Source organism: Scyliorhinus torazame, chromosome 16, assembly GCF_047496885.1.
Source record: "Scyliorhinus torazame isolate Kashiwa2021f chromosome 16, sScyTor2.1, whole genome shotgun sequence".
NCBI lineage: Eukaryota > Metazoa > Chordata > Chondrichthyes > Carcharhiniformes > Scyliorhinidae > Scyliorhinus > Scyliorhinus torazame.
In genome coordinates this window covers 45,249,177-45,276,049 of record NC_092722.1, presented here as the reverse complement: position 1 = coordinate 45,276,049, position 26,873 = coordinate 45,249,177, and the positions used below count along the sequence as shown (strand labels likewise).

At 45.7% G+C, this 26,873-nt stretch overlaps 1 protein-coding gene across 2 annotated transcripts in view; it reads left to right on the top strand.

Moving 5' to 3' along the window:
• The window catches only part of wnt4 (wingless-type MMTV integration site family, member 4), a 37,210-nt gene extending 10,337 nt beyond the window's left edge, over positions 1-26,873 (top strand). For both annotated transcript variants that reach the window (XM_072478433.1, XM_072478432.1), the window contains exons 4-6: positions 9,081-9,212; positions 14,038-14,180; positions 25,345-26,873. In XM_072478433.1, coding sequence (XP_072334534.1) covers positions 9,081-9,212; positions 14,038-14,180; positions 25,345-25,812 — 743 coding nt within the window. In that variant the 3' untranslated portion in view covers positions 25,813-26,873. The remainder of the gene's footprint in view (positions 1-9,080; positions 9,213-14,037; positions 14,181-25,344) is intronic.

The following is a 26,873-nucleotide window of genomic DNA, read 5'->3' as shown; positions in this document are numbered from 1 at the left end:
TAGATGGCTGAAGTGTGGTGCAGAATTATGCCAACAGCGATGGTTCCCTGTAGCAGCTGCGGTAATTCTTGATTCTCACCTTGCCCCGTAATGATATTGTGGCATAGCCATGGTTAGCGACCTTCAGATAACGAGGACACTATATAATTACATGTATATATACAGAGAGAGAGAACTTTGAACTCTTGGGACTGTGATGGGGTATACATTACTTTACATTAAACTCAAGGCTGCTGGTAAAAGATTCAACTTGAGCAGAAATGGGCAGAATTAGCCCCAGGGACACTGCTACGTATGCTACACACCATATAATGACTTTAAACAAAGAAGTTAAAATTTCACTGGCAGCAATTTATTTTGGTGACTTTTATTCAAATTTCTATTGAGATTATATGAAAGGCAAGTTAGATCTAAGTTTCTGCATTGATGCAGCACAGTGATTTATGTCAATATATATTGTATTATATATTACGTAAATATATATTATGCCAAAATCATGAAGGGGTCTGGACAGAATAGACAGGGAGAAAATGTTCCCACTTGTGAAAAAGTGAGAATGAGAGAGCACAAATGTAAAGTCATCAGTGAAAGAAGCAATAGTGATATGAGGAAAAACGTTTTCACGCAGTCAGTCAGGCATGCTCTGCCTGAGAGAATCTGATGGAGGTAGGTTCATTTGAAGCATTCAAAAGAAAATTCAACTGCTATCTGAAAAGAAAGAATGTGCAGGGTTACAGGGAGAATGGGACTAGGTGAGTTGCTCATTTTTCAAGCTAGTGCAAACAAGATGTGCCAAAATAGTCTCCTCTGCACCACACAAATTATGTCTTTGTGATGTTTAACTGAGGTTCAAAGTCCCAATTTCAGTGTAATCTGTATTTTGACACACAACGTGAGGCCATTTTAAAGAGGTAATTTCACACCACCTGGACATTGCTTAACATGCAGCATAACTACAACTGATGTAAACCTATTTAGAGTTTTAAATAATCCCGGTAGTGACCCGAAACATCTTTACACTTTTAATACCAGCGTAGACATAGAAACATAGAAAACAGGAGCAGGAGGAGGCCTTTCATTATGACCATGGCTGATCATCCAGTTCAATAGCCCATAAATGCTATATTTAACTGCTTCTTGAAAACATGCAATGTTTTGGGCTCAATTACTTCCTGTGGTAACGAATTCCACAGGCCGATCACTCACTGGGTGAAGGCATTTCTCCTCATCTATAATTTATGGTAAGACGGTCTGTTTTCACCAAGACCGATTATTTCATCAGCTTCATACCCCGGTGGATGGAGTTCTACTCATATATTTAAGTGTGCATGTGCCAAACTACCAGCTCTATAGCTTAACTGGCATCCAGCCCAGCTTTATAAAAAATCTATGAAATAATTTGTGCTTCCTTCACCTAATGAAACATTATATACACTGACCAGTGTAGGACTGAACCACATAGATTAAGACAGATTCTAACCATAGCCTCTGCTGGGGGCAGATATATATCAGGGATTCTAATTCAGGTAGATGACTGGAGCACAGTGAACCCCCAATCATTTTGCACTTATATAAAAGTAGCTATTTAAACCCAGCCTTGAAGTCTTGCATTTGACCTTGACATTGATGGGCAAAGGAAGAAAAGAAGCTCGTTACAGATCATTATCTCGTGGTTCCTGTGCGGGAGTGAACGTGAAAAGGGATGTCCCAATAATCAGATGGCCCCCCTACAGTCCACGCCTCAATCGAGATTTTACCAAAGTTGAGACGAAAAGGTCATTAAACTTTAACACGGTTTCTCTCTTCATGGAGCCTGACCTGCTGAGTATTTTCAGCAGTCTGTTTTTTAAAATGTTCCCATTGGTGTTATTTTAATGCAGACTGGTGCTGAAATAACCCCAGTCCGAAAATCTGAGCTGCACAGTGGTCTCAGCTCACCTGGAAAGTGGGGCTCGGTTGAGGTGGTAGGCAGCAGGCATCGCTGGTGGAACTCTAACAGGAGTCTGAGACTTCAGGACAGGCAAGAAGTTATAGGGGAGGGGCAGTCAGGGGCTCCTATTTATAGAGCGCGATCAGATATACCCTTAGGTAAATTTGATTCAGAGTGGCGAGCGGGGAGCTTAGAGTGCCCATTGTTGCAAATTACAACCAGATAAAGCCAGGCCACCAGAATTAGGGGGGAAACGAGCCCAGGTATAACCTAAACAATAATTGATCGGGTGCAAAGTAGGACTCGACACTGTTTTAAACACTTTAGCCTCAGATGATCTGAGGCAGTCCCTTTTACCGCTTTTCTATGTCGATTTTGATCAATTAAAGTAGAACCTGTGTGAAAGACCTAACAGTCGATGTGATGGAGCTTGTTTTAAACAGTGAGACAGAAGCACACGTTGGAAGTGGGGTATTTGAGGGCTTTCTGTGGATTAGAGCGACCTCCACTGTCGCTACTTTACCCTGCAAGATAAGCCACCCCTCCAGCCCAGCCCAGCGTGCTTTCTCGGGAGCTTCTTCCATCGCCGTCGTTTTCCGGAGGCGATTAAATAATTTAATATTATTTTAGGACCGCGAATGGAGCTCAGGCTGTCGCACAAATTCTTTTTCTAAAAATCTATTTTGACACACATGCGCTGGAGCCGCTCCAGCCCCTTGCACTCGGGGAATTAGCTCACTTCTCAGCTGAGAATTGTACAAAATCTACCAATACTGAACATCAATTACATATTGGAACTTGGATAGGCATTAATGTTTTGTGCATGGTGCCAAGTACACGGGGAAACGGTTTTCTGTGCATTTAATTTATGTTTCAAAATGATATGTACCACTTCACGTTTCCCCACTGTTGTCCACTCCTATGAATGCTGTAACAGTTACTAGGGTGCAGTTTCACAGTGAGAAATATCCTCTGCTCCTTCCTGCATGTTGCACTCTAATGTCAATGCTGATAGGTGTCAAAACAGGCTGTTTTGGCCAGTGATAATACCCAAATGTATCACTGTCGAACATGGACTCACAAAGCATTTTCCATCAAGGGTCACTGGGAACATAGGAACAGGAGGCCAGTTAGCCCACCCTGCCCCACCCCCAGCCTGCCAACACATTCATCTAGAATCTAGATCACAACTGAATTGCAACCTAGCTTATTTTGCCTCCCTTAATTCCATGTTCCTCCATACCTTTAGCTAATTAAAATCTTAATGATAGCCATCAGAAGCATGGTATTGGTTAGCATTAGTGGTTAGCACTGCTGCCACATAGCACCAGGGACCTGGGTTCGATTCCCACCTTGGTTGACTGTCTGTGTAGAGTTTGCACATTCTCCCCGTGTCTGTGTGGGCATCCTCCCATAGTCCAAAGATGTGCAACATAGGTGGATTGTCCATGTTAAATTGTCCAGGGATATGCAGGTTAGGTTATGGGGATAGGGCGAGGTGGATGGAAGAGTGGACCTGGGTAAAGTGCAGACTTGATGGGCTGAATGGAATCTTTCTGCACTGTAGGGATTCCAAGCAAGTTTTCCACCCGACTCTAGGGAACCCTGAAATCAATTTTATTCTCTGTTCCTAAACTGAACACTGGATACGTTCCCTGGTCTGATGGATTGATAACAAACTAGATGGTCTATTTGCTCATTGTCCAACAAAGGAGGCCATTCAGCACATCGTGCCTGTGCTAGATCTTTGAAAGAGCTATCCAATCATTCCCATTCTCCCCTGCTCAGTCCCCATTGTCCAGGAAACAGTTTATTTTCAAAAATAAATCCAGTTCCCTTTTGAAAGATTTTGCTTTCGGGGAGTGTATTCCAGATCAAAACAACTTGAAGTTTATTTATTTTATGGGTACCAAAGTTTGCACTTTAATGCATTATACTCTTCGTCAAATCGTCACATCCACTATTACTGCCAGTCCTGGTAGTTCACCCTGCTGAAGCAACCCATCAGGTTTGGTCAAATGAAACCTCTGTGTTTTCACAGTTCAAGTGGACATAATACAACAATTTCACACACCCCACTCTTATACTTTGCTGAAAGCCTAGTGACAACACTGCTGTCCAATATTAAAGCAACAATGAAGGGGAAGGGGTGTGTTTATCCTGTGTTTCAACGCAGCATGGGCCATTTTGGCAGTAGTCAGGCCCTGCTATGCAAGACCAAGATTAGTCTGCACCTTTTGAGTTCATTATTACCATCCAATTGGGGTGTGAGGATTTCTTTTGATAAAGTGTTTATATTTATTTTCCATTTCCATTTGTAGGTCTCTCAGTACAACATTGACTCAGATATAAGGACATTGGGTGTTTCCAGTGCTTTATATCTATCCTGGGTTCTCACCACTCAGAATCCTCCATTAAAACTACCCTTTCAATTGATATTTTGAATGATACAATAAAAAGAGTAAACTATGCTCTCTCGCAGTCTTTATTCTTTAAAAAACATGTAATCATAGATCTTGTGCGATATTGAATCCATTCAGGCCCTGTATCAAACAAATCAGCAATAAAGCCATTGTCATGTTACTTGAGCCTCACAAACCACTGACAAAAGCAACCAATTGCACACACATTTTGTAAGCCAGTTATATTTCAGCACTCAGAATTTCACACACTGAAGTAGACATTCGGCCCATCATGTCTGTGTCAAGTCTATGAAAGTACTATCCATTTCGTCCCATTGCTCTTTTCCATCTTACAATATTCATTTCATCAAATAACGATCCATTTTCCTTTTCAAAGCTGTTACGGATTCTGATTTTGCCACTGTTGTATATTTGCCTGCTTAAAAAATTATATAAAATCCCTCCCTTCATTCTTTAGCTGATGATTATAAAATGATGCCACCCAGATATTGTTCAAAAGAACACAGGTATGAATAAATAAGTTAGGCACCAACACCTCAAGAAATAATTTCACTCTCTGCTCTCAGAAGCAAATGCCACAATGAGAAATGCCACACATGGGCTGCTAATAGCCTTCCCCAATATTGGGCCAATCGGTTTGTTTTCCAGGGAGGTAGGGGTCAACTTTAATCCCTTTTGTATAGGATGGTAGTGCAGTTTCTATGGATTTCCCCATCTGATCAGGGATGGTGTGCTGTCAGAATGGAAAGGTTAGGAATGTACCTTTGGAGCAACTGCTCCAAATGTCTGCTTTTTGCAGCTGGCGTTCAGGTAGCCATCTACAACACATTATAAAGGTGTATGACCCACTCTAGGTTGGTTCACTCTGGATCTGCCCTCCTCCCTACTGGTGTGGTAAATCCTTACTTCCATTCATGCAGCTCCCACTGCACCATTGCCAAGGGAATGAACTTAACTAAATGCACACTCAGTCATGACCTGTTACTGTGGTGGAAGATGTAGCACTGACCTCCTTGACACGTTTCTTTACCCCATTCAATTATTGTTTTCCTCATCTTAGGTGGCTGACTCAGGGTGGGATTTTTTTTCTTAAGATGTGGATCCATAGTACTCGTGTGTGTCGTTGAACAATGGGGACCTCACTGCTGAGCCCCACCTTTTGCCCAAAATCCAGTGACTTTTTACCAGATTCATGATAGCAACCGAGGGAACCTTCTGTTGCCTGGGATGCTGAGGCCATTTGCAGCACCTCTATAGGTATCCTGGATGGTTCAACCAATTCAGTGCAGACTGGGTATCAAATATGTGATACCCTGGTCTATCCTTTGCATTTATAAACTGGGGTCTGATTCATATCTAACTGAATTATAATTATCATAAAAGCAAACTGTGCGGTAACCCACATTCAGAGTACACACTTAAGCAATAGATGCCTGGCCTCCTGTCTCACATTTCCATACGTTGATCTGTTAATGACTTGTATAAGTGGGTCACTTTAACACTTCATAATTCACTATCACAATCCAGCCACTGTAAGTAGTGCTCTGTAACCTCTAGTTGTAAAGACAAAAAAGTAATGTCATTCTTTAAAATAAACCAACATTTATGTACTACAGTGCGTTTTATACATTTGTACTTGGAAATTTATGCATATTGTTGGGGAAATATTTTTAAGTGTTACCCACAAGGTGCAGTGGTGCAGTGGATTAACAGCATTTTTTACCCCTATGAATTTGAATCTAGCCCAAAAGATGGGATGAATATTCTCCTATTTGCCAATTGTCATGGTCTGTGTAAAATGTGTTTGTGCAGTTTCCCTTTCAGTTCTTGGTGGCCATGGACCCACAGTGCAAAGCTTGAGTCTGATTACTCAAGCTTGAAATGGCAAAACACCTCGGTGGTTTTTGCTCCTTTGGGATCGAGGTACATTTTGGGGACAGAGTATAAGCAAATTTGTTCTGCGTCTGACTTGAGATTCTTGATGTTGACACTTGAGTGCCATAAATAGGGAAGCATTCCATGAGCGAGTATTAATGTCTATTATCAAAACAAGGACAAAACGTCACAATAAAAATGTTACTGAGAAAATGTTAACTGAAACTCAGTAAGTGTAGCTATTAAATCAAAATGGAAAGCGTTAATATTTTTTTAATCCTTAAAAAGACTAAAATGTGCCTTTGGCATAGAGTTGAGTTCCTGGTCTTCCTTCATCAGTGTGACAAAGTCCTACTGTTGCAGAAATCAGCATATTTAGAGTGTGGCATCGATTTCACACAGCCAGATAGAAGAGCTAAAAATCTGCATTTATTAATTCCTTTTCTGGCTGCTGTACTCTCTAGGGGCCAAGGGGCAAGGAGGGTTTACTCAGGCAAGAGAGGGCAAAACATTTTGCTGTCCTTTACAGGTAGGCTAGGGTACACAGCCAGTGAATGGCCAGAGAACATCATTGCTTCCACCTCTCATGGCAAAGTCTATGTTAATCATTGGGGCAGTGTTACGTCCTGAGATGTCCATCAGTACTACTTGTTTTGGTGGGGCTCAAAGCTTTTAGAGGTAGCCGAGATATCTGCTTCACGTGACTGCTTTTCTGTTGGCGTCGGGCCTGCTGTCAGTGGCTTCACAGTGAAGTAAATATAGCTCAAGTTAGCGCAGCAGGGAACAGCTGCAGCAGTACACAAAGGACCAAGTGCAGTCCAAGCCAATGCAGTTTTCAGCCCTTTGCACAGACCGTGCGGGAAATGTCTCTCACAGGCACTATCTTGTGCAGCAGTTGTGACCCTGCAATTGTCCTCACTTTCCTAGGACTAGAGAAAGGGAAGAACTAGCCAGAGTACCTTCCCGTGATCATTCACCAGTTGGCTTGGGTTGAAAAATGGACACTGAGTTAGCATGTGAAAATGTCCCACCCCAATAGTTGAATGACCAGCTGATACGAGATGGCAACACTCTTAACTGAAGAATGACCACTCAAGCAAGATAATAGAGAGCTGTCAGAGTCCAAGAAACAGTATTCCTGCAGTTTGTAACTTCAGGAGAGGAAAGGAAACAAGAGGAGGAAACTAGAGAAAAATGTTTGTGGAGAGGGAATGATTTGCACATTCAAGAGGGGGGACACTCCATCAATGTAAGGAAAAATTGCACCATATTCCGATAATATATTACTATTATTAATAGCATTGGTACATTTTAATGTCAGCTGCTTATTAACAGGAAATAGTTTTATTTGTAAATGCATTTTTAGCATGGTAAAAATTCACTTGAGCATTGACTGAGTGAGGCTGGGGGCCACTTTTAATATCAGAGAAATTCCCTCTTGCAGCAAATAATACGATTGTGTGTTAGCAGATACTTAATTAAAATGGAGCAATCCAATTGGTACTGCCAATTGGCACTAATTCCAGTTCGAAAGTCTCAATTCATAGAACACAATTTTAATATGAAACACTGTTCAAGTGGCCCCACATTGTGAAAATCTAAGATACTTACATGAAATTTAGAGGTTAAAAACTCAACCCCATTGAGTCCGTATTGAGTAAGCTGACCTTAATTCTGATGATGGTACGACTGCTGTAGTTGGCTTCAGCACCCCAGGTTTTCTGTGTGTCCTGGGGAGAAATATATATATGTGGATACCGGCCGTGGACAGGGTAGGTCCTAGCTCTGGTGCCCACATGCTATAATACTCAATCAGGCACTTTCTAGCCTCACATGAAGAATGCTCATCGGGTGAAGTGCCACCGAGCAAGAGATGCTCTTTTGAGCTGTATCCCAGATAACCTTAGCACCTTTCAGAGAGAAGGGGAGGAAATATGAGGGTTAAAATAAATCTATTTGCAATGCTCAGAGCAGAAACACAGTCTTAAATTTGGTAATAAGAAACCTCAGTTCTGTTTTAATAAGATTACTGTTCTCTATATCAGCAGGGAATTGCTTCATTCTCGGCTATCATCTCATGGCTTAATCAGCTTTACATTCCTACCCACCGGCCATTAAAGTAACATGATCCAAAACACTAATAATCTTTGTTGGCCCATCAGTTAATGCTCAGAGAGGAGAGTTCTTGGCTTTATTTTAGGGGTTAGTTTTGTTACCAGTAATGGTCTCAGAGTAGTCCGGGGGGCGGGGGGGGGGACATTCAGCTGGTCCCACCCCTGCAGTATACTTTCTGTCCTGTATCAATATATTGTTTTTGCAAGTGTGCACCTGCCAATTTAGGTTTTAATGCTGGAGGAGAGTCAAAGACCATGTAGAAACTGGTGCATCAAAAGGACTGCCCTGGCCAGGGAATAAAGTTATACAACATCATTTAAAAAGTCAAAGTGGTTTTACACTATTTCTTGGTGGTGGTCTTACATTTCTGACTTTAGTGCAATCTACAGACCGAACAACATTCTGACTCTCAGATTTGTGTCGCGACGTAACCATCACCACTTTGGCGCAACACAAGAAAAGACCAATTGGTGTGGAAAATAAATCAGAAATGATTCTCAACATAACCGTGACAAACTTAGCTCCCATGTGTTTCTGCGTAAACGTCACATCCCATGCACTCATCAGCTTGCTCCTAACATTGAACCCTAACTAGCTAGCATGCATAAGCATAGAATCTATGTCAGGTGTTGAGCGGACAACATATTAACTGGCAATGTAATTGGGTCTGCTCTGTTGTTACATGCCAGCGTGACCTTGATGTGACTGCGTAACCATTCGCATTTTTTAAAATGCAGGAACACGAGAAGCAGCCTTTGTTTATGCAATCTCATCTGCTGGAGTGGCCTTTGCAGTTACTCGTGCCTGCAGCAGTGGAGAGCTGGAGAAGTGTGGCTGCGATCGCACAGTCCATGGAGTAAGCCCTGACGGTAAGTCTAAAAACTGTTGCTCCATCAGGGGGCTTGATGGTGCACTGAATTAACCATTGTCCTTTCTACTCTGAAATATTTTTTGGAAATTAGCCCAGAACAATGGCCTGAAATTCTTCTTCACCCGTATAGGTCCTATGTGAATTGAGATTCAGCAATTCCTTGTGTGCAGTGCAATTCGCCTATAATCTGACGTTAACTGGCAATCAGGTTGAGAGACCACAGAATGGCTGGTGTGAAAAATGAAGACAAAAATCACTAATGTAGTAGGTCCCTTCTTGAGGTTGGAGTGGGGCCCAATTCTTGGGGTTGAGCCTATGTGCATCTAACTATACAACTTTGGAATGCTTGACTCTGATACCAGGTGCCTCAGAGAAGATGATATCTTCTAGTAGTATCATCGATGAATACACAAAAGAAAATCCCATTTAATACATATTCATTTTTAAAATAAATTTAGAGTACCCAATTCATTTTTATTTCCAATTAAGGGACAGTTCTGGTGTGGCCAATCCACTTAACCTGCACATCTTTGGGTTGTGGGGGCGAAACCCACGCAAACAGAGAGAGAATGTGCAAACTCCACACGGACAGTGACCCAGAGCCAGGATCGAACTGGGATGTCGGCGCGTGAGGCAGCAGTACTACCCACAGTGCCCCCATTTAATTCATATTCAACCATTAAATAGAAGGAGACCACTTTTGATAATGGAAGAACTTCATAGTGGCCAGTAGTAGTCTTCAAAGGCCCTTTTTACACCCCTTTCTAACCCCTGTTTTCTCTAAGACTAAGGTTTTATTCCATTATGAATGTCGATACAGCAGCCTCAGTATTTAAGTTACATTTAGGACACCTTTAAGGGCAGGAAAAGCGTTGCCATTTCCTTGCCTTCTTTTCTTAATTCCTGGTGTGCTGGAACCACTCTTTCCATAGTACATAGGAGGTAAAAAACAGCTTCACAAAGTTACGGACAAACAAACAATCGCTGCAGATTCAAATCATGTTTTCTGTGCCTGTCAGAGGGAGTAAACAAGTGATTTAATTCAAATACAAGCATCCTGCAAAATTTGTGAAAGTATTTTTTTGGCCACTCTTCTCAACTTAAATTAATTCTGTACATTCCTGGTCACGTTTTTTGAAAGGTATTTAAATAACCTGTCTTGTTCAGATCTCCTTGATTACTTCAAAGGCAGTCAGGCCAGATAACTTCCACAGATAATGAGAAAAAAGGATTTACTGCATAATAGTTTACCATAATATTGATGAACTTATTTTATAATATTTGAAGAGTGAGCTATGTTTAATAGATACTATAAAAAGGTTGTCGCCATGAGTATTTGTTGCTTTAATGTTTAATTAACCTCTTTGTCAGTCAAGAGCTAAGTCAAAGCCCGCCTTCCAAAATGAGAAATGTCACGAGATCATGGATAGAAGCTCTTGCCGAAATAAACGGTTCATTTCCTGGCAGCCGACAAATTAACAAAGAACAAAGAAATGTACAGCACAGGAACAGACCCTTCGGCCCTCCAAGCCCATGCCGACCATGCTGCCCGACTAAACTACAATCTTCTACACTTCCTGGGTCCGTATCTCTCTATTCCCATCCTATTCATGTATTTGTCAAGATGCCCCTTAAATGTCCCTATCGTCCCTGCTTCCACCACCTCCTCCGGTAGCGAGTTCCAGGCACCCATTACCCTCTGCGTAAAAAACTTGCCTCATACATCTACTCTAAACCTTGCCCCTCTCACCTTAAACCTATGCCCCCTAGTAATTGACCCCTCTAACCTAGCTATGTGGGCATTTAAAAAAAAATTCTTGGAAGTAAGTCATCGAGAGTAAAGAAAACGAAAGAAACCAAAAACGTGGAGCTATGATTTCTGCTTTGCTACAGTGCTGGAGCCGATGTCTAAACACAAGTTTGATCTGACTGCCCATCGTATTAGAAACTGGAAAGTAAAATTGAAGGCGGAATTCTCCCAAACCTCTGCTGGCGGGTTCAATGACGGGCAGTGGTGGGGGCTGTCTCCAGAATTCAGGATGGAGGCCGATGGCAACCCTGCATCCTAGAACACCACAGCAGTAGGAGCATCTACAGGTGGAGCTTCCAGATTCAGTGTCCTGGAGGGGGTCCAAAATCCAGCCACAGGATATTCCTCGACAGCCATCTTCTTTCTCAGGAAAACCATCTTCTGGCCTCAGAGTGCTCCTTGAGATCCACCTTAATTTTTGGGAGGTTTATTTCCTTTCTTCAATAGCGGGTCAGTAATGTTGGGCGCCTTTCCAATATGGTGCCCCAATAGGACGGAAGACTACACACCATCAGGCCTGCCCCACCACGGGATATGGCGCAAAGCATCCAGTTGCATAATTATGAGGTTGGGACTGGAAGATTTGGCGTACGCAGTGGAAACACTCCATGTTCCTGCCCCCGCCACAGGACATAATCCCCAGATGGGAGAATTCTGCCCTCTGTGCGGGTTTGAAAATCAAACTGCTAATCCCAAAATGCAGAAATTCATATTGACAGAAAACACCATTTCAGTTTGGGATGAACAATGTAAATGCACCCCAAAAGCAATTTAATATAAAAGCAAAATACTGCAGGTGCTGCAAATCTAAAATATGAACAGATAATGCAGGAAATAGTCAGCAGATCAGGCAGCATCTGTGGTGAGAAACAGAATTTACATTGCACATCATTGACCTTTAATGTTGATTCTGTGTCTTTTTCCTCAGATATGCTGCCTGACCTGCTGAATATTGCAAGCATTTTCTTATTGTAATATGAGCATAATTATGGCAATTTGAAATTGTTAAGTACTGTTTGGAATCCAGGGCGGGATTCTGTGATCCTGAGGCTAAGTGTTGACGCCTCCGGAAACGCCGTTGTGTTTCTCGACGGCATCAACACGATCTCAGGATCAGCAATTCTGGCCCCCTGCACTGGGGCGGCCCACACTGCTCCAGCTGCTGATCCCGGCGTGAACTGGGCGCCGCGGGATCTGCGCATGCGCAGTGGCGCTGGCACCAACGCGCGCATGCACAGTGGCTTCCTTCAACGCGCCGGCCCCGACGCAACGTGGCACAGGACTACAGGGGTCAGCGCAGAAGAAAGGAGGCCAGGCCACATTGGAGGCCCCCCCCTCCCCAGGGTCGCCCCCCCCCGACCCTTCCACGCCGAGTTCCTGCCAGCTGAGAGCAGGTGTGGACGGCGCCGATGGGACTCGGCATTTTTACGACGGCCGCTCTGCCCATTCCGGGCCGCGAATTGGCAGGCCGGCCGCGTAGAGCGGCCCCCGACCAGCACCGCGCCAACCACGCCGGCGCCAATGGCGCGATTCTCCGCTCTGTGGAAAATCGTGTGCCGGCGTCGGGGCGGCGTGGCGCTATTCGCGCCGGTTGCGGGAATTCTGAGGCCCAGCCCCGGGCTGAGAGAATCCCGCCCCCAATGTTCTACCACTACTACTATTGGAGTGGTTTTGTGTGGAAGGCCCATCAGCAATTCCTGGAACACTCACAAAAATTTTGAGATCAGTTTTAACCTTCCTCTGCCCAATGGGAACAGTAGTTTAAGATGGCAGGAACGTGGAGGGATGTTTGCGCCACGTTCCTGGTGGAGACCATCTTAACTGACCTCAGATCAGGCACGGGAAGGGCTACACAGCCCAAACTGGCAGGAAACTACTTGAAAAGCAAATGTCACGGCCCCATATTGTCAGCGGTGCAGCAATTTGTGCTCACAGATTTAGAAGCTCACATAGGACCAAAACCAACAGCTATATCACTAAAGAAGTCAGTAGAGCGGCAGAAAGTTAATTTTACTTTTCTATGGAATCCTTGTGGAACAGGAGTGCTCACCTGGACTCTGAAAGGACCTTCCCAGTCTTGACCTGACCTTTGCCTCCCATCACTGTAACTTACTGCCAAAATCCTTGCCTGGCACTAACTTCTTACCCGGAACCGTCTCCTGAGTTCTGGCATCTTTGGAGTGATGAATCAATTTCAGTTCATGTCTGTTGATGTCAATTGAATCTTTCACTGAAGGGAAACCGTGCTACTTCATTTAAATTAGAACCAAAGGTTAAAATGGCCTGGGTCTCAGATTGAAGTTTCCTCGGAGGTTTATAGGAACGTACAATCATATGTGGTGGCAAAGAGATGTTGCCTATATAGTCCTTATAGTCAGATGATAGGAATACCCTCTCTTTGCAGAGAGACATCGGCCTCTGGAAAAGGCTTTCGCAATTTCAGGTTTGAAATCATTGCAGTCTTTTAAACGGGAACTTGACAGGCTTCTGAAAGAAGGGGATGTCCCCTGTGGCAGGGGATACCCAGTCAGTTAATTTAGATCATGATAAAAAATGGGCAATTACAATTTTCTGATGCTTGCTTGTCTGTCTGAGGGGGTCTGAGAGAAATTTGCCCTTTATTAGCTCGACTTTTTCTATTTGTTTTGAACTCCAAGAGACAACACTACTAGGAATTAGGAGGACAGCGTGTAGAGTCTGCTGGATCGGATTAACTTGATGGGTTGATGGTGTTTTCTCAGCTTTCCCTTTGTATGTTCACCCTCACTGCAAGATCAGTACCTTCAGGAGCTGAAATGGGGAAAGTATTGATAAAAACCTAATATACCGTTATTATTAAGCCTGTCAGGCTATGTTTATGTGAAAGGGTACACTGTAATTCCTAGAATTTGAATTAATTCCTGGTTTGGCCCAGGCTTGACTTGGCCTTGGGAGTATCTGGATTGCTACTTCCCGAATTAAACAGGCTTTTTGTTCTGATTGTCGCATTTTTTTTTTTCCCTGTTGGGTTTAGGATTCCAGTGGTCAGGCTGTTCAGATAATATTGCATATGGCGTTGCCTTTTCCCAATCTTTTGTGGATGTAAGGGAAAGAAGCAAAGGCGCCTCCTCGAGCAGGCCGTTAATGAATCTGCATAACAACGAGGCCGGAAGAAAGGTATGTGGTTTTTAATCCGACAACTACAACCCCGTTCCTAATCTTAAACTTCACAACTTTAATTCAAATGTTAAAAAAGCTTCTCTAGCTCAATATTGATTTTCTTAGTTCAACAGCTTAATTCTAGGTAAAAATAGGTTCTATCAAGTGTGTTTATCAATGGTTGATTACTGCTGACTGGTGTATTGGCAATCCCATCTGTTCCAGACGGACAAGGCCATGGTTCTTCAGTCTTTCCCAATAATTCAATTTCCCCCAGCCCAAATCAAAACCTTGCCCTGGGTTTCGCCCCCTTCCCAACTCCCTCATCGCAATCACTCCCTGCACCCCTACCACCACCTAGGGACCATTCCCCCAGATCTCTTCTCATAAGTCTCCACTAACAGCTCCCTCATGCCCAAATTCTCCGTCCTTTCCCTCCAGCCAGGTAGCAGATCTCGAGGCCGCGACATCTCCACTGATCAGCCTTGCAGCTCTTCTGTGAACTTATGCTGGTGCTTGATGGTCTCCCTCGTACATCTTGAACTGAACATGTCACTCGGGTTTGGCCATGGCATTTTGCAGTTTGCACATGACTTTCATTCTGCTGTTTTTGCAAATAGTTCAACATCCCGTGTGCTTTGTTGATTGCTACACTACATTGGGTGGACATGTTAAGCGTTGAGTCTATTTCTTGAATTGTTTATTCAGGGTCCATGACCCCTCCTACTATCTGAATCAAAGTCATTGATACAAAATAGAAATAGTAAGGTTTTTTAAAAAATTAATTTACGGGATGTGGGCGTCACTGGCTAGCGCAGCATTTACTGCCTGTCCCATATTGTCCTTGAGAAGGTGGCGGTAAGCTGCCTTCTTGAACTGCTGCAGTCCCTGAGATGTAGATACACCCAAAGTGCTGTTAGGGACAGAATTGCAGGATTTTTTCCCAACGACAGTGAAGGAACATGGGTATGAGTGACTTGGAGGGAATTTTCTAGGTGGTGGTGTTCTCAGGTATCTGCTGCCCTTGTCCTTCTAGGTGGTAGTGGCCGTAGGTTTGGAAGCTGCAGCCTAAGGAAAACTGGTCACTCCCTGCAGTGCATCTTGTAGATGGCACACACAGCTGCCACTATCTGTCGGTGATGGAGGAAGTGAATGTTTGTGGAAGGGGTGCCAATCAAGTGGGCTGCTTTGTCCTGGATGGTGTTGAGCTTCTTGAGTGTTTTTGGAGCTCTCATCCAGGCTAGTGGAGAGTATTCCATCACAATCCTGACTTAGGCCTTGTAGGCAGGCTTTTGGAGAGTCAGAAGGTGAGTTAGTTACAATAGGATTCCTAGCCTTTGACCTGCTGTGGTAGCCACAGTATTTATATGACTAATCCAGTTCAGTTTCTAGTCAGTGGTAACCCCAGTGATAGTGGGGGCTTCAGTGATGCTAATGCCATTGAATGTCAAGGAGCGATGGCTAGAGCCTCTCTTGCTGGAAATGGTCATTGCCTGGCACTTGTGTGGCAATACTGATTGCTGAGACACACCATTCTGCATTTTCCCAGACAGGACCTTAAGTAAATTGTAGATGTACAATCTCCATATCATGTACGTGAAGTGCTAATTTGTGAAGAAATGTGAGCCACATGTTTTATGAGATCTTCAGAGGATAGCCAAGTGACATTTATTTCGTCATCTTCTCTCCTTTAGTTTTGTTATCTTCCCTGTGTGTCATATACGGCAGCATGTAATTTTGCTTTTTCAATATTATCTATTTCTTAATAATGTTCTTTTTTACCGGTCAATTGAAGAAGTTCACTCTATGAACTTTTCCAAAAAAAAATGACAAAGTGTCATTTTTGGCGAGAAAATCGGTGCGATTCCTGCCAGCCCTGGCAGCATGCTCTTGGTCACTATCTTTAGGTACTTTGGGGGGGGAAATTTCCCATGTGAAAAATGCCACGCATAAGCCGCGTAGTGTCTGATTAACCCGCCCTGGGGCCATCTGACCACTTCAATCAAGGGGTGCTGCATTTAAATGATTCTGCAGCACTTAATCTGAGTCAAGCCAGGAGGGGATGGCAGCAAGGAAACCAGCTCCTGGATTTATGGAGGGGGCTCTCACCCATGCGGTGGATGCCATGGAAGAGAGGTGGGCAACAATATGAGCTCGGGTTAGCAGGAGGCCCTCCAGCAAGGTAACGAATCCCATCTGGGAAACGGTGGCAGCACTGGTCAGTGCCAGCAGCCTGATCAAGAGGACAGGAATGCAGTGTCGGAAGAAGATGAATGACCTGCTATAATCAGCAAGGGTAAGTGCTCTCTGTATCCTCTTGGCACTCCGCCCTTCCGTCACCCCCGTAATGTCACCTGGAACCCACAAGCCACCGCCTCACCGATTCCCAGCACCCAACCTCCCAGCACCATCTTCAACCACACTCCTCTCCTCTCAGCATTCCTCATCAGAACCGCTCCCTGCTTAGGCGCAGTGCCCAAACATGGCAGTTGCCATCGACCTCTGACCCACCAAGCGTCCAGCTCACATCAGCCCCTTTTCTGCCCCTGCAGGGTAATATAGCCCACAACCAGAGAGCGAGAGAGAAAATAGGCGGCGGAATGTCTGAGCTGAGGATCGTGACACCATTCGAGGAGAGGGTCATGGAGCCATGGAGCTCGCAGGGGAGGAGCAGGAGTGGGCCTGCATTGAGAACGAGGTTGGCCTGATGGAGAAAAGTGAGGAGCCACTGCACCTTCATCCAGATGATCAGTCTCAAGTGAGTGCTTTGTTGTTTACCGAAGAGCTTGGCCGGTCAACTAGCAGTGCCTCACCACCCAACTTCGAAAGCACCTTGGAGTATATCCAGGCGAAGAACATGGATGAAGCGTCACAGCTATCACCCGCACTATCCATCATCGTCAAGACACACACCTCAGTGGGCTAACTTAGCAGGCAGGCTTCTGGAACACTTTCTGGTGAGCACCATACTGCTTCTGATGAACATCAGGTGGAGGCAGGAATGTCCCAGGGTTCAGACAGTCAGGGGTCTGCTGGATCCCAGGACTCAGCTGTGTCCAGTCAGGTGCCGTGCCTCTGGACAGATTCGTCCCTCATCTGCTTGAGATGCAACAGCAGAGCTCGGAATGCCAGGAGAGGTTGTCAGCGACATTCCTGTGACTGCAAGGCCGAATGGAGGAGTCTCAAAGCCTCCTGTCGTAGGGGATATTGCCGACAATGCGTGGTACACAGGCCAACACCGTAAGGGTGGCGGCCGCAGTGGAAAGCTAGGCAAGATGTCAGATCCATGACTGCTGAACTCAGAGGCATGGCTCAATCCTTGAGAACCATGGTTGAATGGTTCAACACCATGGTGTGGACAATTGCGGGCCTCCAGGACTGGCAGCACCAGATAATGTTGAGGCTTCTGGAGCTCACTTTAGCTGACCCTCCACCCCATGGAGTAGCCCAGGGGCCCAAGAACACCAAGAGGGAAGAGGAAGTGCTGCAGACCCTCCCGGGGCTTTCCACACAGGAGAGTCTGGGAGTTACCAGCCATTCTGAATCTCCCCCTCCTGATACCAGCGCACCTCAGGGACAGAGAGCTGAACAAGGTGATGTGGCAACACCCAATGCCACCCAAGAGTAGGCCGGGGCCCTCCAGGTCCCAGTCCTACAGAGGATGCCCACCAAGGTGTGGAAGGTAGCAGGGTTCCTCCACTTCTGATGTGGCATCCAAGGAATACACTGAGAAATCGCGTTCGTAAGGCTAAGGAATTGTAGGGGCACAGAGTAGGCATGGGTGAAGGTAGGCACAGATATCTGGGGATCTTTATCAAATCTCACAAATGCACTTGTTACCACATTAAAAACTCTTGTTATTCACAACCTTAACATCTCATGTTGTTAATCCTCCTACCAGTGGGATAGCGTTCCACCCCATCTGGATACAGCTCTTCCCACAGGCCTTCAAAGTGAGGCAAATGGTTAGGCCCAGTCAAAGTGAAAATAACATAATTCCTGCAAGGACTTGGACATTAATCAGTGAGCCCTAGAGTCTCGCTCCTCATCCTCCTCTAGTGCTATGCAACAAAATGATCGAGGGCATAAACTCACTTGCACATGAGCTGGGGAGTCAGCATGCTGGCAAAAGACAGGCAGGAATCAGACATAAGCAAAAGCTGAAGTGCAACACAGAGCTTTCCTCACTGTGAGTCGTCAACACCCTCCTGCATGTTCTGATCAGCAGGCATAAGGATCCCCAGGCCCAGCACCCTGATGACGAAGGTTTACTGTGACCTTCCTTTCCATGGTCGCGGAGTCATTAGCATAGTCTTGGAGTGAGGAGCTTCTTGAGCTGTCAGACAACATGGTGCTCCGATAGGGTGAAACGGGAAGCGATGAAAGCAGCCTGGTCCTTCTGCCCATGCAAACCTTCACCCTGCCTGTTTGCCATCCTCCGGCTTCTCTCCAGCCTCTTCCTCCACTTTCTCTTGGTCCTCCTCCTCATCTGGGGACTGTACTGTAGGGCTTCATAAGACGCGTTGAGGCAGCGGAAATGCATCTCAAGGAGTCCGATACACCGTTCAATCACAAACTGGGTGGCACTGTGAGCTTCGGCTTAGCGGGCCTCTGCTTCAGTCTTTGGCCTCCACGCTGGGGTCATCAGCCAAGACCTCAGCGGATATTATTTGTCCCCAATAAGCCATCCCTGCAGCTTGTTTGCCCTTCGAATAGTCCAGGGATTTGTGATTGCACAAGGATGTAGCTGTCATGCGCACTCTCTGGAAAACATGCATGAATCTTATCTGGTGGTAATACACTAGCTGGACATTAAGGGCATGGAACTCCTTCCTGCTGATGAATGGGACTCCCTGATGCCACGAGGCACGTAGAGCAATATAAGTGCAGTCGACTGCTCAGCATCTGTGGCAGGCCAGCTATGGTGACGAATCCCACAGCTCTCTCGTCTTGTTGGGTTTGGTTCGAAATGGATGAGGTCCGATGCCCTCGCATAGAGTGCATACGTATCCACACGGATGTATTTATGGGCGGACTGTGAAATGTCACAGAGGTCACCTGGGGAGCCCTGGAATGAACCCGTTGCATAGAAGTTGAGGGCTGCCGTGACATCACGGCCACAGGCAGGGGGTGCCCTACGCCTCCACATTGCGCCAAGTTGGACAGAATATGATACAGGTACCGCACTGTCTCCCTGGTGAGGCGGAGTCTTTTGCGGTACATGGTGTCCCACAGCTCCATGAAGGACACACAGGTCCATCTAGCCTTGCTCTCCTCCTTTGCCTTTGTGCCCCTTGTTCGGCTGCTGCTACCTCTGGCTCTTGAGCCTGTCTTACGGCCCACTGGTTGCCTGGTACTGGGTTTTCCCTGGGTGCGCCGCTTGTTGTTGCTGGAGTCTATGCTTCTCCAGCGCTGTAATTTGCAGAATTGCCAACTCCACTGCCTCCATACAGATCTCGAATGGTAAGCAGCGAGGGACGAGAGAGAGAGAGAGAGAGGGTGAGAGACAGGTTGGTGTCGCAGCTGCCAAACTTTAGTAGCTGCTTTCACCCAGTGTCCTCCCAGTTCTGGAAGAAGCCAATCCTACACATTATCCATCTCAATTGCTGCGCCGGCCCTGGTCCATGCCCTTGCCAATTCAATGTTGCCTCTGGCCTCCAGGCTGATTGTCCCCTACCTTAATCTCTATATCACTAGTGGCTCTGACAGGAAGTTTCAATTGTTCCCCATCCCTCATGGGCATGGTCAACTGGACAGTTCCGACCATCTTGAGGGCTAATGGATCTTCAATAGCAAGCACAGGGGTCCGGCACTTATGCAGACTCAGTCCCTCTTGATCCCGTGCACCCAAGAGTTTATCCTTGAACCATGAGTTATCACCCCTTGTCTTGACTTTGCTGGGCAGCTAATGTTGTTAAGGTTTAGCTCACGGGGGCCAATTAGTTTAACGAACATGATTCTCAGAAATGTTAGAGACCACAATTACTTCCTGAATCAGGGATAGGAAAGACTAATAGGCAACCCTCTCACTCAGGCTGCAACCTCCCGAGATCTCATTACTGTCAGGCCTTTACATTTAAGACTCCTGGACAGCCACTCCAATAATTTTTTAATGATTACCCCCCTCCCGCACCCCCCCCCCCCCTCACTCCTGCAGCCCCCGCACCCGCCAATCACTAGGCCCCATCCCAGGATGGGCATCATGCTGCCTTCTCTTTCGGGGTCTCATCCATCCAGCCCCTTAGGTCCGCCTCCTTCAGTCTCAACATACCCTTCCCTGCACCCACAGGTGCCCCATATCCCCACACCACGAACAGCTGACAACGGGTAGGATTTTCTGGCCATTCGCGCTGGCAGGATCTTACAGTCCCAGCATTGGTGCACCCTGGCCGTGGGTTTCGCGATGACGAGGGGTGTGTTCAACGCCAGGACCAGGAGATCCTGCCGCCGATGAGCCACCCTCCACTGCTGCAGAACGCGCCACGGAGGGGTAGGAAAATCCTGCCCTATGTCAACGCTCATTAAACTTTACTGACATCACAGGCAGCAGACTTGACACAGTGCTCTCAAAACTTTCTGAATTACATGGGCTGCAAACTGACACAGTGCTTTATAATATGTTTAAGTGACAAAGGCAGCAGGCTTCAGGGCAACACACATCATATGGCCCCCATCCTGGAAGCCCCCGACACCCCACCCTTGAACCCATTACTGGAGCTGGGCAGCGGGCTCTTGTCTCCTTGGACTCTGGTACCAGGCGCAGGAGGTGCTCACCTCCTTCCTCCCTCTCAGAAGTCATGGCACCTGATTCCTGTTTTTAAAAACCAGTAGTAACTTGCATGCTTGTAACATCACGCCTGATAGCTGGGAAGATTCAATGAGGTCTGAAGATTCAACTTTAACCTTGCTGAGTACATTATAATGCATTCAAATTTATGCAAATAAGTTTTGTACCCTTCCTGGGCATGAACCTGATCACATCATCAGGGAAGACCCGGAAACATCGCGATCCAAATTCACCAAAGAGAAGGAATTGGTGGATGCTGAGTCTGGAGAAGGGTGTGTTGGTAGCCTGGGTCACATTGAGGTCCAAAACGACGAGGTATTGGGCGTCTTCAAAAAATATTAAGGTGGATAAGTCCCCAGGGCCTGATGGGGTCTACCCCAGAATACTGAAGGGGGCAAGAGAGGAAATTGCTGAGGCCTTGACAGAAATCTTTGGATCCTCACTGTCTTCAGGTGATGTGCCAGAGGACTGGAGAATAGCCAATGTTGTTGCTTTGTTTAAGAAGGGTAGCAAGGATAATCCAGGGAACTACAGACTGGTGAGCCTTACGTCAGTGGTAGGGAAATTACTGGAGAGAATTCTTCGAGACAGGATCTACTCCCATTTGGAAGCAAGTGGTTGTATTAGGGAGAGGCAGCACGGTTTTGTGAAGGGGAGGTTGTGTCTCACTAACTTGATAGAGTTTTTCGAGGAGGTCACAAAGATGATTGATGCAGGTAGGGCAGTCGATGTTGTCTATATGGACTTCAGTAAGGCCTTTGACAAGGTCCCTCATGGCAGTCTGGTACAAAAGGTGAAGTCACACGGGATCAAAGGTGAGCTGGCAAGATGGATACAGAACTGGCTAGGTCATAGAAGGCAGAGAGTAGTAATGGAAGGGTGCTTTTCTGATTGGAGGGCTGTGACCAGTGGTGTTTCGCAGTGATCAGTGCTGTTCGTAGTATATGTGAATTATTTGGAGGAAAATGTAACTGGTCTGATTAGTAAGTTTGCGGACGACACAAAGGTTGGTGGAATTGCGGATAGCGATGAGGACTGTCAGAGGATACAACAGGATTTAGATCGTTTGGAGACTTGGGCAGAGAGATGGCAGATGGAGTTTAATCCGGACAAATGTGAGGTAATGCATTTTGAAAGGTATAATACAGGTAGGGATTATACAGCGAATGGTAGAATCCTCAAGAGTATTGACAGTCAGAGAGATCTTGGTGTACAGGTCCACAGGTCACTGAAAGGGGCAACACAGGTGGAGAAGGTAATCAAGAAGGCATACGGCATGCTTGCCTTCATTGGCCGGGGCATTGAGCATAAAAGTGGCGACTCATGTTGCAGATGTATAGAACCTTAGTTAGGCCACACTTGGAGTATAGTGTTCAATTCTGGTCGCCACACTACCAGAAGGATGTGGAGGCTTTAGAGAGGGTGCAGAAGAGATTTACCAGGATGTTGCCTGGTATGGAAGGCTTTAACTATGAGGAGAGGTTGAATAAACTTGGTTTGTTCTCGCTGGAATGAAGGAGGTTGAGGGGCGACCTGATAGAGGTCTACAAAATTATGAGGGGCATAGACAGAGTGGATAGTCAGAGACTTTTTCCCAGGGTAGAGGGGTCAATTACTAGGGGGCATAGGTTTAAGGTGCGAGGGCAAGGTTTAGAGGAGATGTACGAGGTAAGTTTTTTACACAGAGGGTAGTGGGTGCCTGGAACTCGCTGCCGGAGGAGGTGGTGGAAGCAGGGACGATAGTGACGTTTAAGGGGCATCTTGACAAATACATGAATCATAGATATCATAGAATTTACAGTGCAGAAGGAGGCCATTCAACCCATCGAGTCTGCACTGGCTCTTGGAAAGAGCACCCTACCCAAGGTCAACACCTCCACCCTATCCCTATCCCCATAACCCAGTAACCCCACCCAACACGAAGGGCAATTGTGGACACTAAGGGCAATTTATGATGGCCAATCCACCTAACCTGCACATCTTTGGACTGTGGGAGGAAACCGGAGCACCCGGAGGAAACCCATGCATACACGGGGAGGATGTGCAGACTCCGCACAGACAGTGACCCAAGCCGGAATCGAACCTGGGACCCTGGAGCTGTGAAGCAATTGTGCTATCCACAATGCTACCATGCTGCCCTAATGGATGGGAATAGAGGGATACGGACCCCAAAAGTGTAGATTTTAGTTCAGACGGGCAGCATGGTCGGCGCAGGTTTGGAGGGCCGAAGGGCCTGTTCCTGTGCTGTACTTTTCTTTGTTCTTTGTTCTCACTGGTGTAAATCCCATTTTTGGCCTCTCACAATATTTTGCGGCCTTCCGCGCGCGGCCCCAGAACACCGGCTCCATGTTGCTGAGGGGCTGGCGTGCGTAAGACGTTCCCCGCGCATGCGCAGGATGGCGCGGCCCAACTGCGCATGCGCAGGATTGGGCTGCCCCAACTGCGCATGCGCGGGTTGGCGCGGTGCCCATTTGGTGCTGCGTAAGGACGCTGGAGCGGCGTGATCCGCTTCAGCGCCGTGCTGGCCCCCTGTGGGGGCCAGAATAGGTCGTGTCTGGGCCCTGTTTGCGCCGTCGTGAAACGCGACGGCGTTCACGACGGCGCGAACACTTGGCCTCAATATCGGAGAATCGCCCCCTATATCTGTCAAAAAGAAAATCTGTGGATTGATTTGGTAACCAGTTGGTTATTTTGCAATACTGTCAAAACAGAATGGGTGATCTGCCGATTAGCAAATTTGTTCAGCTAAATTATTGATTAATTGTCAAACAGCTCTTTTGTGGTTATCGTTGACTGGTGGCAGGTTTGACTCCAACGGTGATTTAAAAAATAGTTGACCAGATGTGATTATGTTCTAACATCGGCGACCTTTATGTCACTATTTTACATTCTGATCTTGGAAAGATCTTCACCTTGCTTTGGCATCAGGCGCCATTGACCATCTTCAATCTGCAGAGGAAGGTTTTGTCAAACGTTAGTCATGGTGTACCTCACAACCAACCCAATGAAATGGAGGGGTCAATCCTATTCAATCTAGCATTATTCCCAGGGAGAGAAATTTGTCTCTGATGTTGGCAGTATCGGATCAGTTGCCTATTATATGCAATGCCTGAAATATACTTCCATTTACCACACTGGAACTGAAGGGTTTTGTAGAATGAGAGACTGATCCAGAACTGCCGTATTGCGTCACCACCAGAGATGAATTTCTACCCCCTGGTTTGTGTCCAGCCAAAGGGGATGCAGCCGGCCTTTTATGAATCTCATTGTGTACAAAGGTGGCATAAACCAAATCTGTTTACCCCAAAGAAAACTGTGAACATTGCATCAACCAACTAACTGAATGGACTGTTTTTAATGGACCAGTGTGTGGAGTTTGCAGAAGCTTGCTTAAACCATCATTTATTCCCGCTCTATTAGCTCCGACAGTTGAGTGGTTGACTCTCAATGCGAATGTCACACATAGAAATCACTTGGCTTGTGTTGCTGCAGTCTAACACTTTTACCGAAAGGTCTTCTGGAAGCTTCAGAGTGATAATAGTAGCTGAGACAGTAAATCCTACAAAGGCTACACAGTCTTCCGACATGCCATCTTGTAGCTGCCAAGCCTCCTCTTTTACACATGTTGCCCGATACATGTTACTGCTCCCCTACAAGTCTCTTCAACTCTTCCTCAACCACATTTGCTATTTTTCCCAACCTTATTTTACTCTTACTCATCCATTACATTTGCTCCTTTACCCAAGCTTCTTTAACACTTTCCCCTTTCCTTTGTGATTATACTCCCTTTCCTCCCTGGCCCATTTTATTTTTCCCACAGCGCTGCCCAAGCTATTTGCCCCACCATAACTTCACTGCTCTGTCATGGTCACCATCATCCCTGTTACCCTCTCAATATGACTCTGACATTTCTACTCCAGCTACCTGCACAAATCCTCCTCAATCCTCTAGTCTGTCCCAAAGCTGACTCTAGTTTCCAAGTCTCTAACCAGTTCAGCTAAACACGGTTATGTAATTGGGCAATGCTGTGACAGTTTGGAATTACTGTTACAAAATTATTTGTTATCTTAATTTCAATGTTAAAAAATATAAGATCAAAAACACATTGTAAGCAGACAAGGCGTCTGTTATCACGTAAATGTTCCGCGACAGCAGGATGTTCCAGGAACTAAGCTGCACCATAAACTCCCCATCAAAGCAGCACCACCCCTTCAAGGATGCAGCTGTTTCCAGAGTCAGTCACAATTGCACTATTAAAACAAACAGTTCAAAACGTGACCCTTACCTCCTCAACTATAACTGTGACAGATGAACAATATTGTGCACTGCATCACATCACGTATTAAAACAGCCAAGTTATTTTCCACAACATCTAACTGTGTATTCTTTTTCCAGGCCATTTTGAACAACATGAGGGTGGAATGTAAATGTCATGGGGTTTCTGGATCGTGTGAAGTGAAAACTTGCTGGAAGGCCATGCCTCCATTCAGGAAAGTCGGCAATGTGCTGAAAGAGAAATTTGATGGAGCCACGGAAGTCGAACAAAGGAAAGTCGGTTCCACAAAAGTCTTGGTGCCCAAGAATTCACAGTTCAAGCCCCACACGGACGAGGACCTTGTATACCTCGACTCAAGCCCAGATTTCTGTGATCATGACATTAGAAACGGGGTCCTCGGAACCTCTGGGCGGCAGTGCAATAAGACGTCCAAGGCGATTGACGGTTGCGAGCTCATGTGTTGTGGTCGCAGCTTCAACACGGAGGAGGTGGAGATCGTGGAGAGGTGCAGTTGTAAATTCCACTGGTGCTGCTTTGTCAAATGCAAGCAGTGCCACAAAGTGGTGGAGATGCACACATGTCGGTGATGAGGCCTGTCCCAGGTCAGCCCAGGCAAACCCAGGTCAATGCCCTACACTACAGGGGACTAGAACACTCCAGCAATTCCAAGAAGACAGATAGAGAGAAAACATTATTTAAAATGTCCCAAAGGATCCTTGTTTTATTATTTTTTATTTATTGCTGACTAACAAAGATCTGGAGGTACTTCTCCATGGACTGTTATTGCTCCGGTTGAACTTACCTCTCTGTTACTGATGCTGCTTAAGTGGAACATGGGGGTGAAAGATGGTCTGGTTTGACACTGGTATTGTTGCACAGACCTTTTCTGGTATTGATACCTCTTCAGTTGTACACTGCTTTCTTACAGCCATATCCAGTTTAGAACTCACATCAGTATCTCCAATTCTCCGGCTGTTCTCTGATCACAAAAAAGTTACCCTAACCTCCAGTTGCCAGCAGCCCCTTCCGATGATCATCCAGTCCAGGCAATCTGGCTTGTGCTGAAATCTCTCCATCCAACCAACAGCCTTATGATTGTCTGCCGTTACATAAGGACGCCTCTCACAGTGCTCCAGTGGTCTCCGGATAACTCAATATATCAATACCTCCAAATTGCATACATTCCAAACTTGTCATTACAAACTTTCACACAACTCCGGACAGCTTACAGAGTGACTGGCATTTCATGACTTCCCCCACAATACGAGTGTGCGTAATTTTATTTTGTAACAGAGAACACAGCACTATACCGTCAATAAATAATTTAGATGGTACCAATTGTAACATAATGTATAGAGTCGGTGAATCAGAAAAAGACCAAATACAGAGAAAAACCCTTTATGGGATGAATATGCACGCTGGACAGACTAACAGAATGTATTATAACAGTATTCTGAATATTTCAGTTACAAAGAGACTATGTCAAGGTGAAATGAATCCTAGAAGATTCTATCTCAAATAATGCTTCTAGTACAATGTAATGCACAGTACAGTTTAGCCTGTACAATGATCCTAGTGTTCATGTATTGTTGACCATGTTATCTGGACAGAAATTTGTGCTACAGATGTTAAAGATCTAGAATCCTAA